Here is a 14,657-nt window from a genome sequence, read left to right on the forward strand (position 1 = left end):
CTCAAACTGAGGGCAAATATGGCTTCCTGTGCACCATCTCTGTGGGAGGGGCTAAATGTTTACCTTAAAGGGTAACCAAACCCTAAATCATATTTTTTTTGTCAGTTGATCTCTATAAATGGAGCTTTAAAAGTGCTGTCTGTTGGTCAGTGCCACATTTTTGATGAATTAAAATAAAATTGTTTAATTCTTGAAAAAAATTGTAAAAAAAATCGTCAGATTGAATTGAGGTACTAAAGTTGATTTTTTTTTTTTTTTCAAATTTCGGATGTGGGTGGAGTCAACCTCCAACTTCCCTGTTTGTTTCCCCTCACAGGCCTAGAGGAAAATGACAGATTCATCTGCAAATGTTAAAACGACACGTTCATGTAGAACTACGATAATGGCCCTTTAATGTCACAAAGAACAGATACGATGCTGCTTGAAACTCCTGAACATTTATAAATGAAGCTAAGATCACAACCTCAAATTCATTTTGACATGTTAGTAACACAAGATGACTGTTATTCCAGAGGAAGCAAATCTGGTCACTCAAACTCCAAAAAACAAAGTTTCATCTTCAAAAAGTGGCAGAAATGACGGGCTGTAACCGCAGGTTTGGCCTCTTGCTGCAGAGTCAGACTTCAGTTGTGCAAAGAAGTTTTTTTAGACATTCAGAAAAGGTCATGTGACACACAGTAGGTCCATTCTGCTGCAAAAACCCCTGCATTCCTGTACTTCAGCATGTAAACCACCCATAGTTAAGACCTTCTATGACTCCAAAAGTCGCACATAGAAAAGCAGAACACTCATTCAGAAAACACACATCTGATGGCTTCTCTTATTTTTTGGCGACAAAATTCAGGCACCAACTTCCTGTTCACACAAAGCTGTGAAAGGAGGCGGGGACCTTGGCGCACAAAACAATCCAACACAGAGAAACACCCTTTCTGCAGTCAGGTCAATAAATAGATTCAAGCTGAACACACACATCAAGACGAAGCTCTGAGGGAAACACAAAGACAGACACGAAAAGAAGCTAAATAAAAAAGGACAGGAGGCCGCAGAGGTCTGAGCTGCTCTGTCGGGACAAACACCCCTCAGCTTTCAGGGTAACAGCAAAAGAAGAAGCGCAACAGGAAGCTTTTGCAAGTCTGTTTTTAGGCACTGGTGAATGCGTCTCCATCTGCTCTGCTGGTCCAGAAGCAGAGTTCTCCACCTGAGCGGCTTTGGTCTGATGGTGAACACTCCAATGTGCAAAAAAAAAAAAAAAAATTACAGGCAGAAAACTTGGTTTTAAAATCCTGACGGGATTTCAGGGCGGAGTCTCATCCAAAAGAAGTGGGAGGGTCTTTAAAGTGACCCGAGCCCGGTCTGTGTTGGAGTGATGAAGGTGAGCAGGATCAAGTCCAGGCTCGTCCGGAGGCTCTTCTTTTCAGGAACCTCTCGTCGGCCTCGGGCCAGCCGCCTCCCCGCTCATTATCTCATGGTGGAGGAAGCTCTGAAGTACGAGAGGAATTTGAAGCAGAGGCTCACCACAAAGTACCAGATGTTTCGGGCCATCTGGGATCGGGCGATGAAGACGCGCCAGATGAGCACCACCAGGATGGTGTTGAAGGTGTAGCGGATGTTCCTCAGCCTGAACGGACACAGACAGGTTTCAACACGACATCTTAACTGAACATGAAGCTTCGCCGATTCCCCACCAAACCGCTTTTTATTGAGTTCCACTTGCTGGAAGGAGAGGGTAACCTGAGTGTTGTTATAGCAACGATTGCATGCATTCATGTCATGCCACATATTTACCTTTATCATAGAAAATGATCTCATAACTAACAGAGTTGCATAATAATGACATGTTCTTCTGAATCCAGCCAGTCAACAGAAACTACTAAAGGAAACGTTCTGAAACTCATAAAATAATAATAAAATAATTCTGATCATTAATAGTTTCACCAGAAGATAAACTGAAACTTCTCTTTTCACCTCCTTGTTTTTAGAAAAAGATGGATCTCCTACGTGATCAAGAGATCAGATGCAAATAGTTCAAGCTGTTTTATTACGATGGGGACGGAAATAAAGACAGAGGAGGAGATCCTGAAGGAAGAGTTTGATACGAATGTTCTGGAGATGAAGAAAGCATCAGATAGAATGAAGAGCCTGAAGGCGCAGTTTGAATGTTATCATCCTACCCCCCAGATAGGATGTGAGCTAAAGGAAAATGAGAAAATCTGGAGGGAGATGATGAGGAGATCCAGTGTATCTCTAGAGATGAGAGAATGGAGATTAGACGTTAACAGACATGTGACTGGAGGAAGCAGGAGATGAGGAGGGGATGAGGAAGTTGGTAGGAGGTTGGAGTTGTTCAGGACATGAATAAGAGCTGGAAGACAGTGAGATGTTCTGTAGGTGAAGCAGAGGAGGTGAAGGTGGAACATATTGAGATCCTTCCCGTTTCCATGGTGATTAACCGACTGATAGTTGAAGGTAAACAGGATTCTCTATGAATCATGATGTTTGCAGATGACATTGTGATCTATAGTGAGAGCAGATGGAGAAACATCTAGAGAGGTATAGGTTTGTTCTGGAAAGGAGAGCTGAAAATCATTAGCCGGAAGAAAGTCCATAACCAGATCCCCCCCCCTTGGACGAGTTAGAGGAGGAATAATGATATTGGAGCTACTAGGAAAGAGGTCTAGAGGAAATCCAAAGAATAGATGTGGAGAAGGAAGATTGGAGAGAGTGAGGAGGATGCAAAGGAAAGAGTTTAGATGGAGGCATCACTAAGGTGACCGGATGGTAAACAAAAAACTCTCAGCAACTCATCTCATCTCTAACACCAGTTATGAAAGGAGGCACCCAGCCAAACAACCGGTCCCTCACTCCCTTCATTCATTCTTTTCCTGCAGAACTAACAAATAGCTATCAAAATCCGTCTTACAAAGTCTGGTTCTGCTGGACTTGTTTCTTGTGGCTCCAGGAATCTGCCACTCTCAGTTTCATGCTGAGTGGAGGAATTACACTGACCCAAATGTGACAGTAATATGCAAAGCATCCTGGGCCTAATCCAAAGCAGGAACAACATGGTATTTATGCTCTGCCTCCCCATGAAATGAGCCCCACCCACCCCTCCCTCTAGCTCGATGTGTTCATCGTCATCAGTCAGTGGCAGCACACAATACCTGCTCCTGCATCTGAGGAGGCTTCATAAAAGGAATGTTGTGACCCGCTACATGCAGAGAGAAAGCCCCTGCAGACGGGTTCTCTGGCGGGTGGAATACCGCTGCGTGTTCGTGCTGGCAGAGGCGTGGGATGGCTTTGGGTTCCTTACTTGTTGAGGTGTTTGCGGGCAGCAGGAAGGCCCGACAGCTCTTCGTTCAGGACGTACTTCTTGGTGCCCATGCAGTAACTTTCCATGTACTCTGCCCAGTGCAGCTGACGCACGTCAAAGTTAAAGACCTGCAAGAGGCAGAGCAGGTACTTCACTTCTACAGGGACAGACACTGCACACGTTTGTCTGGCTGCTATGACCAAATGTGTTTCTACCAGTTAAAAAATGTGTTTCTAGCAAGGCAAATTCCTTTGTACAAAGATGAATCAAAGTGCTTTAGGTTAACCATTAAAAGAAACAATCAAGAAAACAACATTCAAAAGAAAAAAATGAATTTAAAACAAGCATAGATAAACAGTGCAGATGTAAACTTCTGAATACATACTAGTCAAATGCAGCTGAGAACTGAGTCAGTCTTTAATGCAGATTTAAATACATTGAGTGTTTCAGCTGATCTACTTTAACGTGTTTATCAAAATGTAGGTCTGTGTGGTCTGTGTCTATCACTACACCTAAGTTTCTGGCCTGGTTGGTGGTTTTTAGATGGATAGACTGAAGATCTGTGGTGACATCCAACTATTTTTCTTTAGTCCCAAACACATTAACCTCCGTTTTATTTTTATTTAACTGAAGTAAGTTGTGGCACATCCAGTTATTAATGTCCTCAACGCATTTACCAAGAGCCTGTACAGCAGGGGCGTCAAACTCAATGGGCCAAAATCCAAAACACACCTTAGGTTGCGGGCCGAACAAGATATACATTTATTGAATACTAATACTAACTCTTTAAAACTTTAAAACCATAACTTTTTAACATGATTATAAACTAGATATATAGCATTACCTGCAATAATGCTAGTGTGAATGCTGTAAGCTGAATTTGGCTGCTGAAGATGCTAGTGCTGATAGCTGAAGATGCTTTAAGTGATATCTTAAAACGCTGAAGCTCATAGCTGAAAATGCTAAAGTCGATAGATGACATCACTGAAGCCAATAGCGAAAAACGCTAAAGCCAATAGCCTGCTGACATATTAGCTAAATGCCAAATTAGCCTAAAAAAGAACCTAGGTTAGCCAAAACAGCTGGCATGTAGCTGAAAAAAAAGAGCTCAACTTCAAAATAAGACTATAAAAAACTGAGAAACGCCTAAATTAGCTAAAACAGCTAGCATGTAGCTGAAATATTACCAAAACTTTAAAATAGCCTACAAAATCTTAGTAAATGCCAAAATAGTCCAAAATGCTAGCAGAATGCCAATTTTAAAAACTTTAAACAGTAACTTTTTAACATAAATATGAATAATGAAAAGGCAGGAATATTATTCCAGAATAAATCAACTTAAACCTTAAACAAAAATAATAATAAAATAAAATGATCTGGAGGGATGGATACAATTACCCAGCGAACCAGATCTGGCCCCCGGGCCTTGACTGTGACAGATGTGCTGTACAGGGCCTCGGTCTCCTGGTGTCAGTCTAATATAGATCTGTGCGTCATCTGCATAGCTATGGTAACTGATGTTGGTGTTCTTTATAACCTGGACTGGTGGGAGCATGTAGATGTTAAATAGAAGTGTCCCCAGGATGGCGCCTTGGGGAACTCCACATGCATTTTCAGTTGGCCCAGATGTGAAGTTAAACAAGTGACACAAAATATTTCCTGTTTTCCAAGTACGTTTTGAACCAGTTTAGTACTGGTCCAGTGTAGTATAGTGTCAACAGTCTCTGAAAAATGCAAATTCCTCCCTATTCTTCCTGAAAGGAGCATCTGTTCACCAGGACATGCAGTCAGCAGTAAATGAATGACTGCAGTCAGACATGAGTGTCCATGGTCTGTCATCTCCACAGAGCGCTCTGTGTAGCAGGACAACAGAAGACTGGGTGTCCCTGCCTCACATCGCTGCTCCCTCTACCTTCTTATCCTCAGGGCTCATCTGGGCCATCAGCATGCTCATGTTGTCCGTGTTCCACTCCCACGAGTGGCTGGTGAAGTACTCCAGGACCATCATGGCTTTGTGGAGACGTGAAATGGTCTTCATCATCCTGCGACGAGCAACGTTTGGTGGTGAGGAACAAGGCAGTTAGGCAGAAGGTGGACATTAGCATCAGAGAGGATGATGGGAGAAAATTATGAAGAGGAAATGGTGAGGAAGAGGGGGGGTAGTGGGACAGTGTTTCGGGGTTCAGGGGCAGAGATGAACTTGTCCACAGATGTTTCCTTATAAAAGTGGAAGACAGATTCTGATTGGTTCCTTTGTTGTTGCCGTCTTCTTAAAACATTTCATTGAACTTTAAGTCTAGATGTTACAACCAGCATCACTTTCTTATCCTATCTTCACTTGAGTTTGTGTGTCTTCAGGCCTGGACACATGGGACGGTTGGGGCAGGAGCGACACATTTTTGCTACGTCTGACTTCATGAGCTGAAAGTCTCACTTTGAACATTGGTGCTTTGTCTGCTTTGCTATTGAAAGCTTCCCCAAATACAGATGATGTTTTATTTTGAAGGTCAAACAGGTATCTCCACCTTCTCATAGTCGTTATTATCCATTCATCTGTCAACTGGAATGGATGACTGGTTCTCTTCAGATGTGGCATCTGATATGCAAGCGAACCTCTCAATGATGTAACTGACACTCCCCCACAATGCCCGGTCCCATGGCTCCAGACCTTCAAGACTACTTACCTTTGAGCACAGACCGAGAAACAAAAACTACACATTAACCTTGAACAAACGGTAGTACTAAATAAATGACAGCAACAATAGATATAAGACGTTCAGATGAATTTGTTCAGCTCTACACTTTAAGGGGCAGACTAAGCGTCTTAAAATCCAAACAGAAATCCTGTTTGGTCAGAAATCAAAACCGTCTAGCCACTAAAATAAGACTCATTTGCAGGTTGCTGCACAGGACGACTATAAACATTTGTGTCACCCCACAACTGAACAATCAAACTGAGGACACACAACAGGAAGTTACACACAAGTCCTAAAGGTCACTGAGCAAAGAGTGAGCTGAGACCTGACCTCAGCAGCTGTCCAACTATTGCTTTAGCCAAGTGGACCCCACTGGCAGTATAAACAACTAACAGTCAACTACAAACATGTTACCAAAAATTCAAAAGAGGGGGAGGACCGAAAAATAAAGATCATCTGAAGAAATAGAGAGAAGTGGTGGGTCATGGGGGTGAGGCAAAGGTAGAACAGACATAAAGGTGGGTGGGATCTAGTCAGGAGGCACCTCAAGTCCTTGCTGCTGGTTCCACATAAACTCACACAGACAGACGTTTGAGCAGCTCTGATGGCTTTAGATTCCTCTCTATTGGGGGGGCAACTGTGACAGCTGTGGAAAAAACAGGTTTACCTTTTGTTTTTAGTCTTTTCTCGTCACCGGTTACTCTAAATCACGGGTCACCAACCTGGTGCCCGCGGGGACCAGGTAGCCCCCAAGGACCACACAAGTTGCCCACAGGTCACTTCTAAAAACAGCACAACTCACTTCTGAGCTGCGTCTAAAATTACATTTTATTCTGGTTTTTCTTTTTTGTAATTACTTGTATTCACATCGATTTCAAAATTAAAACATCTTAAAAATATGTTCATGATACATGAACTTTAGAGAAGTTTAGGTGACCTCGGGCCTACTCCAGTTCAAAGATCATTCATTTTGTTAAAAATGCTGCAAATTTTGTCATTAGTTCAAAATGTGACAAGATTTGTTTCAAAAATGTGTAAGTTGATTTTTCTTTAACTTTCCATAATTGATAAACATGGTACAACATAGTGAAAATGGGACATTTTTCCCATGAAATGTAAGTAATCATCTGAAAATGTAACAATTACTGAGATGAAGAAAGTGCTGAATATTGACATCTGATTCCTAGCTTGTTGTCTTTGCTGATAATTAAGGTGAGAAATCAGCGTCTTTACATAGAGGAGTATCATTATTATTATGAATAATGTATAACTAAAAGCAGATTTAGTAAATTTAATATTTCAAACTGATAGCCCTTGGTATGACTCATGAAGTAGCTCTCAGTTTCAAAAAGGTTGGTGACCCTTTCTCTAAATTGTCCCTAGGCGTGTATGTGAGTGTGTATGGGTGTGATTGTAGCCCTGTGACAGACCAGTCCACGCAATATCCTGCCTTTGCCCAAAGTGGCCGGGTTAGGCCCAGACACCTGTGACCCCGAAAGGGACAGAACGATTTAAAAAATGGATGGATATGCAGACTATCTCCAGCTCAAGGAACACATCTGTGCTGTTCCAATGCTGGTTCAATGTCTGCTCAAATATTCTGTGCAAAACGATTGTTGGATTGTATCTTTTTTTGGAAAGGGGTCTCCTTTGCCTTCCAGCTGATTCATTTAAGGGTTGTCACAAGAAGTCATCTGCCTCCACGTAACCTTTCCACTGCATCCTCCTCACTCACACCAGTGAAACTCCTGTCCTCTTTTATCTCCACAATCCTCCCTATTGGTCTTCCTCTAGACCTTTTTCCTGGTATCTCCAACCTCAGCATTCTCTTACCAACATCATCACTGTTCCTCCCTCTTAACCATCTCCATCTGCTGCCCTGCATTTATCTCCAGAACATCTACCATGATCTGTTCCTCTGGTGGATTCACTCCTGATCCATTCTGGTCACTCCCAAAGAGAACCTCAACATCTTCATCTCTGCTTCCTCCAGCTCTACCTCCTTTCTCTGGAATCAGAGTCTAAACCAACAACATGGCTGCTCTCAACACTGTCTACTACACCTTTCCTTTCATTCTTGATGACAACCATTTACATACAGTCTTACTGGTGCTGACTTTCATTCCTCTCTATTCCAGAGCAAACCTCCACCTCTCCAGATGTTCCTCCACCCGCTCCCTGTTCTCTCTAAAGATGACAGTATCATCTGCAAACATCATGATCCTCCTTTCTAGCTTCATCCGTCAGTTAGTCCATCATCTCCGCAAACAAGAAGGGGCTCAAAGTTTTGGTGCGGTCCCACCCTCACGTTTAATTCCTCAGAACATCTCAGCACCGTCTGGACTATCAAGGTCCATGTAGAGTAAAACATACCAGACAAAGAATTCCTGGAGGATATTTAATTGTGGAAAAAAATATGTGTTTTCAGCTCAGTCTGCCCTTAAAATGACCGGAAGACAGTTTAAAATCTGAATCAATAACCAGAAGTGATTTCATATTAATCAGGATTGACTGACACAAGAACAGATTAGTCTAACTGGACTTAAAACGGGTTCAGAAGGAAAGATTTTCTTTTTTTAACAGAACTGTTTTAGCCAAAGCAAGTTCATGTGTTTTAAACAAATAACAATCCAACTGATGAAATTATCACATTTTAGCTAAAAACTATCCTTCCTACAAACCATTTAAATCCAGCCAAACTTCTTTTGTGATCAAACCCAAGGTTAAAGTGTGAAAATGTGAGAGCAGAAACAAGCCTTCAGAAAGAATCTGAATCTGCAGATTGGAGACTTTGGAATAGAAATCAATCATAAGTCCTCCGTTTGGTTTTTAGACCAAACCTTATAGTCTTTGAGACACCAATCATAAAGGGATGCAGATTCTTTCATTGAAGGTGGATGATTGGTGAGATGCGATGAACATGCATGGCTGATCAACACACACAGGAAGGGATAATCATTACTCCGAACTGTTGACAAACCAAACGCAGAAGGAATGAATCAGTCTGATTTCAGAGAGCAAAAGAGTGAAACCTGCAAATGATTTACCGCCTGAAACACTGATCAGGATCGACTGCAATCAGGCCGCATGCAGGGACATTGCCTTCAGTGCGACGGAGGCCGTCTGACTGAACACAAACCTCCCAACATCCCGTGATTGGCTGAGAGATGTTAGCAGTAAAATGATCAAGTCCACGCTGTAGATTGTTGTCAAAAAGTCAAGCAGGGCTGTGGTCTTTTGAAAAGAACAGCTCGTGCTTGCATCAGAATCAAACGCCACTGAGATGATTCCTGGAAGATCAAAGGAAACCCTGCAGACACCGTCTCTTCTGCCCTGGGTCCATTGTGGTTGTCCACAACCCGAAAACACAAGCAAGGAGGGTGGGGGTATGTGGGGAGGGTGGGGGCTGACTGGCAGGGGGAAGAGGGTGCTGGAGGCAACCTTACCGGGGCTTGCGACCCATCAGCCTGAGATAGCCGTCATAGAGCAGGGCGGGCAGCGTGTGGCTGACCGTGGTCCAGTACTGATTAGTAAAGGGGTTGGAGCGCAGATTGACATTGGGCCTTCTGAAGGCCTGCTCTAACGGATTGGTCTTGAAGGTCATGTTTATACAATACTCTGCAGAGGAGAGATACATGACATGACGGGACACGGAGGACACAGAGGATGAGATGAAGAAAATGCATTTCCTCGCTTCATTTCCTCGCGTCTCGTGATGGTTAGCACCATCACGTGACGCTGGCTCCACTTCTCCTTGCTGGGATAACAAACTCCAGTCCATGTGTGATCTCAGTGCTGATGTCTCAAGAAAACCAAAGCAAAACTATAGTGGAGTAGAGTGCAGAACCCACCGTCCTGCCCTACAACGGATCAGGGCGGCGCTGGGTTATGCAGTCTTTTACACAAAAACATTTTTTTTTTTTTTTTTTTACACATCGACAATGCAGCCATGATGTTAGGCGACTACACTAAAAGAAAGGGACAGGAGAAAGCGGCAGAGACGTGGAGAGCGGCTCTCAGACAGAGGCGGGGTTACCTGGGCTCTCGTCCAATCAGCCTGAGGTACAGATCATAGAGGAAGGCAGGAGCCTTGTGGCTCACCGCTATCCAGTACTGATTGATTAGGTGATTGGATGTGAGATTAACATTGGGCCGACGGAAGGCCTGCTCAAGGGGGTTCCTCTTGAAGGTAGATATTACATGGTACTCTACGAAGAGAGGTTGTTCAACACAAGCCATCAGTGAGCAGCTTTTCCTCTTCTCAGCTGAGGAGTTTGATTGACAGATGAAAACAGAACATTCCTTACCCCGAATCATCTGATACCAATCAGCAGAAACAGCTGAGTGTGCATTAATGTAAAGGGTGTAGCTTTCTCATATCAGCTACTTTTTGGCATATTCAACACAAAGGTTGAAGCATAATTATTAATTATGGACAAAAAAAATGGAGACAGTTTTAGCATTGTCTCCTTATAAATCCCTTTTTTCCCCAAGAGTTTTTCAGAGTGACACATGATGTACATTTGTTTTCCTCCTGAAAAGGTTTGGTGTTATAACTGTCGTTGGATGAAAAGGTAACAACAAAAACCCAGACAAGTGATCAGTATTCGTCTGAACTCCTTTTCATATTTTCTAGCTGCTCCATAAATTCAATTTTCCATTTCTAGATTCCAGTCAATGTAATTTTTTCATAAACCATCCACATTTTCTTCAATAGAAGACAGTGGACGTCGTGAAATGTTTGAATTGGTTCAAATTTCAGATCATTACCGCCAATTAGAAAAATGAAAGAAAAGTTGTAAGCATGGTGTCCAAATTGCTTTTAAATCCAGGGTACTGTATAGTCCTGCACTATATAGTTTTTTAGTAGTTAGGGACTAGGGTGGGAATTAGGACAGTCTATACGTTTGATTAGCTAACATCTCAGACTTGGTTAGGCTAGCAGTTCAGTTTGCTCAGAAGAGTAATTTAAATGGCTCTGGCCTAAAGGAATAACCCAACAATCATCAGAAACTAACTTTCTAATTAAAAAAAAAAAGTATAATATTTTGTCTTTTCATGCTTTGTCCAAAAAAAAGGAAGCTAGCAAAACACGTAGCTAACAGCACTTCCTGTTTCTATGTGGATCCTCAAAAAGGACTTTTTTTCAAGTCAAAAATGTTAAAAGCAGTGACAAACACTCTAAAGGGCAGGCAGCACATGATTTAGGTGTTTTAAAACGCTTACGCGTTTAAAAAGTAGGTGTTCACAAAATGAAAGATTGCTTCAGTAAAACTGTATACAATAAGCACAGAAGATGATTTTGCCAAAAGTTGGCAAAAAGCAAAATGAAAGAATTAATGAAAAAAAAAATTTAAACCCATTACTTCCAGAAATGCTGTAAGCATCAACAGGCCAGGAACTCGGGTTAAACATTTACTTAACATAGTAATTTCAGTTTCTACAAACATCTTTAAAGCCTCTGGGCTTTCTACATAATGTTAGCGCTCAGTCCGCCAGAGGACCATCAGCTGACTGCAGCTGAAGGTGAGTCTTATGAATCCTCACAGATTTAATATCAGAACGTCCTCAGAAAATATTAAAAGTTGTAGGTTGATTGATGACTTAGACCAGCCGTGACTCACAGCTCACAGGAGGAGCAAACACCGCCTCCACAGCACTGCTCTGGACCGGTTTAGTCTTTAGTCGTCCTCCAGTTGGGTTGCAGAATTCATTGTTGTAAAAAAGTTGGAAATTTATGGTTTCCTTGGATTCTTACATCAGCTTTCATAATCCGGAATCAATTGAATTTCCTATGGAGTTCCTTCTGGACTAGAATCAACAATCCAGATTTATTTCATGTAAAAATCTCTGCTGTGCTTTATTAAGGGCTGGCCTCACAGATAAGGCAGAATATTTAACAACATAATGGCTGGAAGCTCCAAGACCAATAAAACTATTTTAGCTGCTCAACAGAGTGGTGAGTTTAGAGGACAAACTTTTTAAAATCAGATTGTTAAAAGGGAAAATTTTTGTTTTTTGTTGTTTTTTTTAAGTATAAAACTGTTCAAAGTGACGTTCTGGAAAAAAACACCTACAGTGTCTTCAAACTCTAACTTCAAAATAAGAATAAAACATGAGAGAGGCCATACCGACTTCCCCCCAGTGAAAGGGGTTGATTCCCCCGGTGGTGCAGTTGTACACCAGCATGTTTTTGGACCTGCAGCAACAACCAAACATTAGAGACACGTCCAAGAAGCACCGCTGGGTCAGGAAGGGAAGGTGAGCGCTCGCTGACCTGCTGTGCATCTGTGACCCCGAGTACCACGCCACAGCCAGCGTGGCATTGATGACCACATCTACAGGCACCAGGTCGGCCACCGCGTTGTTAGAGGCTCTCATCGTTCGCAGGATGCCTTTGCCAGCCTGCAGAACGGAGGAAGGGGCCGTTCATGCAGCTAATACAGTATTTCAGAATTATACTTGGGAGAGAAAATAGACTCACCACGATTTGTGTGTGCGTAATTCTTGATTAGTGTGTAACTTTGGATGTGTGTGTGTGTGTGTGTAATTCTTGATTAGTAACTCTTACAATATATTTTGTGTATAAGTACTAAACTTATGAAATTAAAATAATTACAAAATACAATTTACACATGCACAACTTGAAATTACAACAGCTCGAAACTAACTATATATTAAATATATAATAACTATATTTTTGTACTTGCACAAAAAATATTGTATGATTTACAAGACAAAAATTATGGACGCACAAATCCAAAGTTACGCGCAAATCAAGAACACAAACGAAAAAATAAAAAATAAGCGCAAATCAAGAATATGGACACAAATCAAGAATACGCACGCACAAATCCCAAGTTACGCAAAAAACAATAATATGCACAGAAAAACACTACAAATAAATAAAAAATTACAAACACCCAAATCCTTACTTTCGCACAGATCAAGAATTGCGTACAAATCAAGATTAGGCACACACAAATCGAGGTGAGTCCATTTTCTGTCTATTTTATTCCCTCTAAAAAGCATAACTAAAGGTAACTGGAGGAAATTGAAGTACTTACAGCTATAAATATTCCACTAGGTCCATTGAAATTGTCGATCCAGCCCTGAAACAAAGAGTGACGTGAGTGGCAGCACATCCAAACGAAGATGAAGTCCTGAGAGAAGACAAGCTTAAGGAAAGGAAGCTGCAGATGAACCATCTCAACAAGGAAGGAGGAGGAGGAGGATTCTGTGGAGAAGTTTCTCTGATAGTTCTGCTTCCGCTCTGACACAGGAGGGGATGAACCTGACACCCACAGAAGAATCTAACCACCAGAACGTAGGAAAGCAGCATCCTTTTCCTTAAGCCCTGCTGTTTCCTATCAAAACACAAACCCTCTGTACCGATTTCAAATTCAGAAAAACACATTTAGCACAAAACGGCAGGAGTTCCTCACCGGGAAAGGCTCCTTCCAGCTGGCGCCAACGATGGAAGGCCTGACGATGGCCACGTTGATGTCCCCCGCCTCCTGCTGCAGCAGGTATTCGGCCAAAGCTTTGGTATAGGTGTAGGTGTTGGGACGCTCTCCCAGCAGCTTTGGTAGCAGGGACAATACCAGTTCATCATCCATCCAGCTGCACCACAAGAAAACCTGTTAGCTCTCCACCACAACATGCAAAACTCAAAGGATAAACCTCTGGGGGTTTGGCCCTTTTACTCAAACATTAGGATCTTTTCACCAAACACTCCAGGATTTTGTAGAAATGTGTTCACAATTTATTGCAGGTTTGTGTATTAAATGTGTGCATATCCGTGATGATTCACTGACACTGATCAGCTAAAAACGTCTTAGTAAATCAGTGATGCAGGTGAACGTGAATAAATGCGGGTGACTTCATTCCATTATCACGGTAACAAAACTGTGGTTGACAGACTTTTCTGGTGATAACTAACTGGTGTTCATTCACATCAGTGCTAAACTTGTTTTAAAGCTTCCAACATGCGGTACCAGAGGCCGTGTTTCTGTCCTGACTTCATCCCTTAGATTTTATCAAGACCCTCAGCTCCTCTAAGTCCCACTCGGATCATTTTTGGATCCATTTTCAAAGGGTTCCCAGTGGTCTTTTAATTATAATTGTGTGGTTTTTAGCCAAACCCCTGGCCCACTTGGTATCGGGCCGCAGACAGAAAAGAAAAAACATGCACTAACTTAGATTATTTTCTGTTTAGTCGATTTTTTGATACTAAAGGAAGTTTTATTTTGGAAAACGACCCGATTCTGTTCACAACATCCTTTTTGGTCATGTGACTTAAAGCGGAAGGCAGCATAGCAACCTGGAGTGCTAAGCTAGTAGCTCAAAGCTAACAACTAAAAAAAACAAACAATAAAATGCATTTGGAAAGTTTGTTCTGGGAGAAAAGAGTCAGTACGGAAACCAGAGAAGAGAGTTCAACTTTAGAGAACATTAAAGCTGCTGTTTACAGACAAAACCGAGAGTTTTCCTCGACATACAGAATTATGCCATGTGTTGTTCTCATGTAGCATGTACCTCTGTCTAATACGCGACAACAGCACTACTTGTGGCAGCACTAGTTTTAATCTACATTTTCTTTGTCCTCCATCAGGAAAATGCCAGGAAAACATGTTAAAAAACACCCAAAA

General features: G+C 42.0%; 1 protein-coding gene across 2 annotated transcripts in view; it reads right to left on the reverse strand.

Annotated features, from left to right (window-relative positions):
- Nucleotides 1-369: 369 nt before the first annotated feature.
- The window catches only part of far1 (fatty acyl CoA reductase 1), a 28,387-nt gene continuing 14,099 nt past the window's right edge, over nucleotides 370-14,657 (reverse strand). The window contains exons 6-13 of one of the 2 annotated variants that reach the window (XM_024264206.2): nucleotides 13,452-13,629; nucleotides 13,074-13,118; nucleotides 12,284-12,411; nucleotides 12,138-12,205; nucleotides 9,453-9,624; nucleotides 5,223-5,352; nucleotides 3,311-3,438; nucleotides 370-1,618 (exon numbers count right to left, since the gene is read on the reverse strand). In XM_024264206.2, the coding sequence (XP_024119974.1) occupies nucleotides 1,459-1,618; nucleotides 3,311-3,438; nucleotides 5,223-5,352; nucleotides 9,453-9,624; nucleotides 12,138-12,205; nucleotides 12,284-12,411; nucleotides 13,074-13,118; nucleotides 13,452-13,629 (1,009 nt within the window). In that variant the 3' untranslated portion in view covers nucleotides 370-1,458. Of the gene's footprint in view, nucleotides 1,619-3,310; nucleotides 3,439-5,222; nucleotides 5,353-9,452; nucleotides 9,625-10,042; nucleotides 10,215-12,137; nucleotides 12,206-12,283; nucleotides 12,412-13,073; nucleotides 13,119-13,451; nucleotides 13,630-14,657 lie in introns of both variants that reach the window. The other variant, XM_024264205.2, reaches the window with a different exon arrangement.

The sequence above is a fragment of the Oryzias melastigma genome, linkage group LG6 (assembly GCF_002922805.2).
Source record: "Oryzias melastigma strain HK-1 linkage group LG6, ASM292280v2, whole genome shotgun sequence".
Classification (NCBI taxonomy): Eukaryota; Metazoa; Chordata; class Actinopteri; order Beloniformes; family Adrianichthyidae; genus Oryzias; species Oryzias melastigma.